The sequence below is a fragment of the Polypterus senegalus genome, chromosome 10 (assembly GCF_016835505.1).
Source record: "Polypterus senegalus isolate Bchr_013 chromosome 10, ASM1683550v1, whole genome shotgun sequence".
Taxonomy (NCBI): domain Eukaryota; kingdom Metazoa; phylum Chordata; class Cladistia; order Polypteriformes; family Polypteridae; genus Polypterus; species Polypterus senegalus.
The window spans coordinates 5,043,846-5,054,074 of NC_053163.1; the positions used below are offsets into that span (position 1 = coordinate 5,043,846).

General features: G+C 45.3%; 1 protein-coding gene across 1 annotated transcript in view; it reads left to right on the forward strand.

Moving 5' to 3' along the window:
• The first annotated feature begins 429 nt into the window (after nucleotides 1–429).
• Nucleotides 430–10,229, forward strand: part of LOC120536352 (CUB and peptidase domain-containing protein 2-like) — a 45,300-nt gene continuing 35,500 nt past the window's right edge. Inside the window, exons 1-5 of the mRNA XM_039764679.1 lie at nucleotides 430–497; nucleotides 6,880–6,906; nucleotides 9,244–9,409; nucleotides 9,486–9,772; nucleotides 9,854–10,023. Of these exons, the coding sequence (XP_039620613.1) occupies nucleotides 455–497; nucleotides 6,880–6,906; nucleotides 9,244–9,409; nucleotides 9,486–9,772; nucleotides 9,854–10,023 (693 nt within the window). The 5' untranslated portion in view covers nucleotides 430–454. The remainder of the gene's footprint in view (nucleotides 498–6,879; nucleotides 6,907–9,243; nucleotides 9,410–9,485; nucleotides 9,773–9,853; nucleotides 10,024–10,229) is intronic.

Here is a 10,229-nt window from a genome sequence, read left to right on the forward strand (position 1 = left end):
CGTTCCAATTTGATCGTGGAGGTCTACAGCGAGAAATGTGGAACTGGTCACTACACGGCTCCTTGTGCCCCCTTCTAAATGGGGAGCCTTGGTGGGCCTTTTTAGTGATGCAACATCTCATCTGTTGAGACTTGCAAGAATTACATCTTCTATGAAAAGGGAAGGGTGAAAGTCCTGGATGGCAAAATAGCCCAAGTATAGGGGGGCTTGATGCAGCTACTGGTTAATAACAAAAGGCAGGGAAGGAGAAAGCGGCGCGCTGGGTGGTGATATCATAGACCAGGGGATAAGGTTGCCAGGCTGTTCGTGCATTGATGCCTGACGCCTCTCGTTCAAATTTCACTCGCTTTCTTTCTTTCTTTTTTGAAACCGGGTGGTTGGGCGTCCTGTGCTCCTTTTAGAACGTTCAAGTAAAGGCTTCAGGTGAGAGTCTCCTGGGACGAGAAGCGGACGCATGGCAGCAGCTTTGGTTCTGGGGGTCCTCCTGTGCACGGCAGGTAAGTCGGCTACGGAAACCGGAAACCAGAAACTGCAGGCAGGCAGGCGTCTCACTAAAATATGAATGTGGGGGGCTTTCAGGGGAGTCACGAAATCCGGGAGATGTCTGCTTATGGAGATCCAATGTGCGATGTCTGAAAACAAAGGGGTTTATCCGGCAAGGAAGGTTGAGTAAATGAACTGTCGGGTGGGGGCAAATAATTACATTAAAGGTGCTGGGCTGGTGACCACTCTGACTTGGACCCCAAAGCTGGCAGTCATGTCCAGAGATGAGTCCGGGATACCTGGAGGGTCAGAGGGGCAGGCGCTCTTTGATTACAGAGATAAGAAGAAGCACACGAAATGTTGAGCTCCTTGAAACAATAAATGAATATTAGGAAGATTTAAAAACAAAGTATAATTGACTATTGTCTAAACGTGGGAGTGGGGTGGAGAAATAACAATGCAGTTATTCATCTGTAAAGAGCAGTCGAGGGAAGCGATTTCCTTGGTCCCGCACTTCACCTTAGACGTTATTTTTTTTTTTTTGCCAGCGAACTCCGACGGCTGCCACACAAAAGACGAAAGTACTTTAGTCACCCCTGACAGAAGACATCTGTCGCCGTGACTTGTTTAGGTGATTTTCCTAAAACCTCAACTATGATTTCCACAGAGATGATCTGCTGTGGCAACCCCTAACGGGAGCAGCCAAAAGAAGAAGAAGAAGTGATTCACTTATGTTGAAATTAAACCGTAGACATTCCAGGTACAAGTACAGGGTATGTAAGACAGGCCGGGCTGGACTCCATCGCAGCAGGCGTTGGGTGTGTTTGTTTTCGAGACGGCAGATGGACATGTGGAGAACACGCAGACTCCACAAGAGCACACACACGCTTCATCGTGGACTGTCACGCCATCCCCGAAGTGAACTCGCCGAAGCCAGACGTGAACCGTAATCCATCACCTTCTTATTCCAGCATGGAAAACGAGAGCGGTTATTCGACTGTTCAACGTATTTTTAATGAGAAGATGAGCTGATATGGACAGACCCCGTCAGTCGTCACTGTCATGCGGTGGCTCGTGTCACTTGGCCCTGTTAGAACCTCAGCCACACCACACACTTCAGAAGCTGAACATGTCAGGCCCAGCCAGCAAAGACAATCCAGGAAAAGCTTGGGTTATTGCTGGTGAGGCCAGCAGGGGGCGCTTACCCCGTGGTCTAAATGTGGGTCCCAGTGCCACAGTGCAGTGACGTGGGGGACCCTGTGCTGTAAAAATGGCGCCGTCATTCAGATGAGATGTACAACTGAGGTCCCGACTGTCTGTGGTCATTAAAGATCCCTGGGCATCCTTTGTAAAGAGTGGGGTGTACCCCAATGTCCAGGTGAAACTGCCCCCCCCCCGCATGGCCTTGTCATTCTGTCCCCCCCAATCATCCCCTGTCTCTAATTGGCTCTCTCACCACATCACCACCTAACAGCTAAGGTGTGGTGAGTGTACTTGGTGTAAAGATGGCTACCATTGCATCATTCGGGTGGGTGCTGCACATTGGTGGTCGCCCTAAGTCTATGTAAAGAGTTCTATAAATATAATTTATTATTATGATTATTATAAAGTGCTCTATAAATATTATCATTATTATTAACACTGTAAATGCCAGCAGTGGTCTATGGTAGGGGTGGCTTCATGTGTAGTGCTGGTCAAAGCCCATTTGGAGTCCTAGGATGGCATCCCCTGATAGTTTATAGTGGGTAGTCATTATTAGATTTGGGTGCGTGCTGCCCCTCTGTATCCATAACGAGTACTTTACGGAGCAACTTTCACAAGTGGCCCACCCAATGGATTGGCCAGCTCCGATTTCTTTTGAGTGTGGGCCCCCACCCTCTGCCACTGAACCTACCTCGATGTCACCTTACCTTGGGCGGCTGCCCATATAGCCCACACCTAAATCAGTCAATAGCAGCAGGGGCTTGATGTCTGAGAGACATGTATGACTGTCCCAAAAAATCCCACGCTAGTTAATCTTCCATCCCGCCAAACCCCCAATCCCCCCGGATTTAGAGCCCATGATATCTACTAATAGAAACTCCACATCTGATACCAACCGATGCGTTTCATATCATGCCTCCGGCCCTTCAGAGAGAGCCGATAAGAAAGAAAGAAAGAAAGAAAGAAGGCGAAGAAGGAAATAAAATACAAAGAAAAAATGATGGGAGCTACACTTCGTTCTACAGCACAGTAACAATACGCGCTGATGACGCGGGGCACTGTATGTTGTCTCTTATAACAATGAGTTCATTTCACCCTATTGCTTAGACCCCATGCATACAAACAGAACACCGAGCGCCCACATTCGTTCTCAGAGCTCGCCATACCTTACCCTGGCAAAACTGGGTACAAAGAAGCAATGGTAGGCCATTAATAGAGAGATCGTTCCTCCCCCACACTATGCGACTCTTCAATTCCATCCAATTTGGGGGGATTGTAAACGCTAACATTAAAGTTATTGTCTGTTTTTACATGCATTCTTATTACTCTTTAATTTGTGTTTTTGTATCAGTATACTGCTGCTGGATTAAGTGAATTTCCCCTTGGGATTAATAAAGTATCTATCTATCTATCTGTCTATCTATCTATCTATCTATCTATCTATCTATCTAATCCTGCCTACTACACCAAATTCTATCTATCTAATCTATCTATCTATCTATCTATCTATCTATCTATCTATCTATCTATCTATCTATCTATCTATCTAATCCTGCCTACTACTATCTATCTATCTATCTATCTATCTATCTATCTATCTATCTATCTATCTATCTATCTATCTATCTAATAAGTTTTAACAAATTCGCGTTACTGAACAAATTCCGGACAGGCTGCCAGTCACACACACGCACAGACACTAAAGGACCTGCGCTGAGAAAAAGGGAAACGGCAGGTCGTTCCATTTACAAAAAATGAATTTCTTTTATATTATGTATTGTTTATGGTCCACTTTTAAACAAAACTCAATCATGGTTAATTTATTGAATCTTTTGGGATGTACAATATACTAATTTCAGTCTTTTCGGTAGAAGTCAAAATAGTTCTGTTTAGTCCTCACCGTACATTAATAAGCGCACCGAGCGGATTCACCGTCAGCGGGATTTGGATAACTTAGCGGTAAAGTCACGTGACGTTCAAAGAAGCATCAGGTTGCGGGTTTGAGTTCTTGTCGCCGGTTTGGAGCAAAAGGTTAGTGAAACACAACTGAAAACACACACGTGAGAAATATTCAGATGTTCATTTAAAACACAGACTATAACGTCACTCCAGTTTTCGTTTTTCCTTGTATTCTCCTTAAATGTTTTGTCAAACTGCTCACTAACGACCGTCGCAAGTCAGTAAATGTACAATTAAAGCGTCTCGATTTACTCGCTTAGTACGACTACGTTTACGTACTTAAAAGAAAAAAAAAGTTCTGACTTTTGTTACGAGTCCACTACTTTCAGCATTGCTCTTCATTAGTATTATTGTAACATTGTTCAACCAGATAATTACTATTAATACAGACAAATAAATAATACACCCGAATACAATACAATGCAGTCGGCGAATTTGCTCGTTTGAGAATGAAAGAAAAAAAAACAAAAAACAAAACTTATTTTTCAAAGACGGTGCCAAGCTGTAAATTTTGCACTTTATATTTTGCTAATATTTAGCATTTATTTTATAATATATACAGTTACATAAATATGCATTTAATAATATAACATAAGGATGTCAGACGTCCTTTATGTACGGGACATGTCCCATATTTGATCATTTTGTCCCCTGTCCTGTACTGACCTTTCAGGGACACCCAAATCTCCCGAATTTAGTTCATTTTCAAATTTCGTAATAAAAGTATATAGTTACTACCTTCTTACGGTACTTAGTTGTATCTTAATAAGTAATTCTACTTTCTTTTCTCAGATTCTCTTGATGAAAATAACCCAAATATAACGAGGGAACTCGTGCTTGCTGCCCGTTGGCAGCCTGTTCAGTTGCTCCGGCTGGCTGAGGACGGTGACGCTCTTACCGATGTGCTCTCCAGCCGCGCGGCTGCGCAGTTCTCTCTCAGCATTGCCACATACAGCGACTGTCATCAAAGGATGTTGTCACTACTAGCCACGGTCCTCTTTTTTCCTAACTGCCTGTATTAAATACTAATAATACTATTTCTCTGTTGTCTGATATTTTCAAATGATTTCATTTTTACAGATTTTTTTTTAGCTTGTATTAAATAATTTTCTAATGATTTTACTTTTGTTTTCCTCATAACCCATTAAAATCCCTACTTTATGTTTTTAACTTATGTCTCTACTTTTATTTAATATATTGGTCCGGCTGTGTAGGGTCATGTATACATTTATATATACAGTATAGTAATATAGAGAGAAATTTTAAGAGTGTCCCGTATTTCTAATTTTCTAATCTGACAACCCTAATATAACACTATCTAAGGTGCATTTTGTGTTCATATTTAGTTCTACATCAGTCATGACATTCTAGCACAGCCAAAGCAGCAGTGTTCTTGTACAACTGTTGTACATTTCAGCTTTTCAATCCAAATCTTTTATATTTTTGTTAGTTTGTATTGTTTTTACCAAATAAAACTAGCTTTGGTTTAAGCAAACCTGTTTATTTCTTATTAATAACTTTGAATATGAACTATAAAATGATACTGGATGGCGGCACGGTGGCTGCTGCCTCGCAGTTAGGAGACCCGGGTTCGCTTCCCGGGTCCTCTTCCCGGGTCCTCCCTGCGTGGAGTTTGCATGTTCTCCCTGTGTCTGCGTGGGTTTCCTCCGGGCGCTCCGGCTTCCTCCCACAGTCCTAAGACATGCACGTTAGGTGGATTGGCGGTTCTAAATTGGCCCTAGTGTGTGCTTGGTGTGTGGGTGTGTTTGTGTGTGTCCTGCGGTGGGTTGGCACCCTGCCCAGGATTGGTTCCTGCCTTGTGCCCAGTGTTGGCTGGGATTGGCTCCAGCAGACCCCCGTGACCCTATTCGGATTCAGCGGGTTAGAAAATGGATGGATGGAAATGATACTGGAACAAGTGTAATGACAACCTAAAAAGGTAAAGTTAAGTAACTTGGTAAGGTGCCTTTTTTAAAAGGTTTATAAAACAATTTTTAAAATCTTATGCTTTATTGACATGTTCATTTGACACAACATAATTAATTTAACAGAAAATTAAAAAGTTTTTATTCACTTTATATACAAATATCATATTGTTTCAGGATATATTAATTTAATGCCTTAGGCATAATTAATCCCCATCTATTATCCAACCCGCTATATCCTAACTACCGGGTCACGAGGTCTGCTGGAGCCAATCCCAGCCAAGGGCGCAAAGCACATGCACACACCGCAAGGCACATGCACACGCACACACGCACACGCACACACGCACACACACACCAAGCACACAGGGACAATTTAGAATCGCCAATGCACCTGACCTGCATGTCTTTGGACTGTGGGAGGAAACCCACGCAGTCACGGGGAGAACATGCAAACTCCACGTATGGAGGACCCGGGAAGCGAACCAAGCATAATTAAATTATTTAAATTATGTTTTGCAGCCGATGTTCATATATTTTATTTATTTTAATCTGACATTGTTTTCAGGGTGAGAAGACGCCATAGTCGCGCTCAGTTTCTATAGTTTTATGATGCGACATCGTCAAGCAGGAGCCATTCGCACAAAGCACGCGGTTTGATGTTCCGCTTGCCCTTGAAAGAATACAAGGTGGTCCCTCTGGGGAAGATTAGGGGGTTTGCCATTGTGGAGAGGAGAGTTATTGGGAGATTGCAAACACGTTTACTCCTACAACTCCAATTAGGCGCTTGTGCACTTGCTGGGGGGGCTTCTGGCTATGCATGTCGGACACCGGCAGGTTTATTTGCGCTCCCGTTGTCGATGAGCTTTCGTTAATGATATGTGAACACCCCCGTGTGCTTGTCAAGCCCCGGGTGGTCTTTCACACTCACGCTTTTTGGTACTGACTGGTATGCCGAATAACGTTTCTGTGTCCTCCGTGGGGAACAAAACATCTGCCTTCACGTGTTCGGCGTGTCAGTTTAGGGTAGGCGAGACCACTTTCAGCCGTTTTCGGAACTTTAAATTCCCTTCTGAAGGACGGCGGCGGGGTGGTCTCGGTGGGTTACGCGCGTGGACCCCTCTGAACTAGCGCAGAGCTCGGCTTCCTAAATTCAGAATATCCGAATGCTCAGTTATTGCCTAGAATTCGTATGATTGATGATTTTAAAATGGTGTTAAAGACCGCCGTGGAGGTGCGCTCTGCAAAGGTGCTAAATAAAGGTTAATGACGATGACCGGTGACATTTTTATTTTTATTTTTTTGGCAGGTGTCCCAGCTACAGTCGGACAAACAGGTGGGTTGCTGTCACAAAGACCCCTTTGACTTCTTAGACGATGGTTACAGTCTGTGTGGAGTTTGCTGGTTTTCTTGGTGTCTGGATGTGTAGAATGGTGGAGGTAGCAGGACCCACCCAAATGAGGGGTCCACAACCAATATAAAAAAAAGGCAAAGGATTCCCTCACCTTCAACACCCCAGAATCAAAAAAGGGTCCCACAACAATGACAAAAAAAAGGGACAAGGGACCTTCTCCTGCCAACCCCAAGACTCACCAATGTGACAAAACGTGTTGTGCACTAGCCAAGCTTTAATAAGGTGAAAGGAGGTGGGGGTGCTTGAGAGGGGCAATTAATGACCTTGCTCCCCCATTTCCAAAGTCACAAAACAGGAGTCAATAACCATTACAAAAATAAGTAAATAAATAAATAAATAAGTGGCCCACAACCATGACACCAAAACAAAGTGAGGGGTCCCTTTTTTCCCCTTCCTGCCAGTACCAGAAGAGAGGTGCGCCACTGTGTCAAGAAAGGCAAGGAACCCCCCCAAACATAAATAGGGCTCCAGACTAAAGGTCAAGGGACCACTTTCCACCAACTCTAGCCCTCCCAAACCCTCAAAACATGACGGGCCCGCCTATGTTGCATTGTGCACTTGGTAAGCTTTGATAAATTGTGTGTTTGGGGGCTTGGTAGAGACAAATAATCAGATTGCCCCCATTTCAAGAGTCAAGAGTAACCCCCCCCCACCCCCACCGGTACAAAAATAGGGGTCCATAACCATTACAAATAAATAAATTCATAAATAAATAAGTGGCCCATAAGAATATGACTAGCCCACCGCCATGACAAAACAGAAAGTAAGGGACCCCCTTCATCCTTGTTCCATCAATGCCAAAGTACAACCAATGGGACAAAAAAGTGGGCAAGGTGAATTTACCCCAACCAAAACAAAACGAGGGGTCTTAAGGGGGACCTTTACAAACATAAATAAATAAAGGGTCCCTGTTCACCTCCGTCATTCAGGAACCAAAAGGGGTCCAGAACCATAAAAAAATAAAAATGGGCAAAGGACCTCTTCCTGTTGACCCCAACCACCCACCACCCCCCTAATTGCTCCCAAATAAGTGGCCTACCTATGTGACAAAAAGCATTGTGCAGTAGGCAGTCTTTATTAAAGGGGGGGGGATTGTGCTGGGGGGTGTAAGACCCTTCCAGTTCAAACCTTGTTCCACCACTGCATGAGAGGGTCTTGGTGTCCTCCAGCTTCCCTCCCATGTGATTATTTTCAGATTCTAATGTGACCCAATGTGAGCAGGTGGGCGTGTGCGTGTGAGAGACAGACCACGCCTCTTTTGCTATTCTCCGCCCTCATCGCAGCCTTGCTTGCGTTTCTTCTTTTCATTCCCATGATGTTTGACAACAGTGCACAGTGCATACTGTAGCCCCCCTGAACCACTTACTTCAACAGACCTACCATCATTAATAGACCCCTTCTTCACCCTGCCGGAGTTTGCTTTCCCAACAACATCATTTCAAGAGAGGTCCTCCAAATCAACAAGATGATTAAGAAGGCAGACTCAGCTATGGGGATGCCTTATTGGATTAGAGAAGGAAGACAGAACTGATGGCCCTTATAAATTGATGCCGCACGTCCCCTCTCTGACCCACCGGCATTGGGGTCCTTGAGTCAGCAAATTATTCAAACTGAGTGTGTCAGGAAATGCTGCTGAGGTCAACGTCACTTTGAGAAGAACCCAACAATTCAAAAAGCTCATTAGGAAGGCAGGCTCGGTTATGGCACGCCTTCTGGACCTGCTGGCGGTGGTGGTGGAGCAGAGAATGAAGATAGAACTGATGGCCATTATGAACGATGCCTTCTCTCTGACACGCCAGCATCGAGGAACTCAGCAAAAGTGTGAGAAGAAACGCTGATGATGCTCCTTCACGCCTACGGCAATATGCATTTATAGCGCCTCACTGGGACGATAAAGCCAAGTTGGATGTATTTCTTTTGTTCTTGTGTATGTTTGAGTTTGAGGGAGGCTATCGCTTAATATTCCTATATTTCTTGAGTATTTGTAAAAGTTAAATTCCCCTTCCTTCCTTCCTTCTTTCCTTCCTGTCTAACAGAATGTGTGTGATTTTCAGTGTTCCAACACTTGTCTTCTCAATTTATCAATCATCTCCCCATCCTCTAAATACCACAGTACCCATCTGGTCAAATATCCCTTCCACCAGATTTCCATCCTAAGTACCCGGGTGGTTGATTTTCTCCCCGGCTGGTCTGTCCAAAGCCATTAATGCCAGACTGCCAATTGGCGCTCAACTCTGCCTCCCTTACTTTGTTCCCCAGTTTGTGGCTTGCAGCCTGCTGTGACTACACGCATCCTAAATGGCCAGGCATCACAACCCGGACGTTGGCCCTGGCAGGTCAGCCTGAGATACGGCCGCACTCATATCTGCGGAGGAAGCGTCATCGCCAACCGCTGGGTGCTGACTGCGGCCCAGTGCATTTTGCAGTAAGTTGACACGAGCGGGGCAAGGGGAGAGGGGGTTTCGTCTTTGACATGACTCCATTTCGTCTCACCTCCACAGGCCTTTTCAGAACCAGTATGATCTGGAGCCGTGGGAGGTCCACCTGGGCATTCATGTCCTACAGGGAGAGAACACCGGGATGGTCAGGAGCAAGGTGCGCCGCCTCATCCCCCATGAAAAGTACAACAAAAGCACCACGGAGAACAACATCGCGCTCATCGAGCTGGAGCAACCCGTGCCCTACAGCCATCTGATCCAGCCAGTGTGCCTCCCAAAGAGTGGGCACACCTTCCAGCTCAACGGCACCTGTTACGTGTCTGGTTGGGGGGCAGTGGGTGACGGTCAAGGTAAGTGACCCAGCAGGTTCATCTCCTTGGAGTGAGCCCACCATTGCCTTCACTGCTGATTGAACTGTGCTGTCCTCGCAGAGCCGCTCCCCTACCCTGGCATCTTGCAGGAGCTCAGAGTGCCTCTTGTCGGCCCCCGGAAATGTGGCTGCTTGTACCGCCTGCCTTCTCAACTTTCTGGTCAACCAGTCAACATCACAGACGCCATGATCTGCGCTGGCTTCCAGGAGGGAGGCAGTGGCGCGTGTCAGGTACAGTATGTGCTGTGAAATGTTGTCCCTCATGTAAAACACCTTTAAAGTGTAGAGTATGGGAACTGGCCACCAGTATAACCAGTGCTAAGAGCTTTGCTGGGCTGCATGGCCTCTTCTCATCTAGAATGTTCTAAGAATATTAAGGTAGGTGCCATTACTATTCTCATTATTATCAGGGATCCGGCCAGTCAAGCCATCATTCA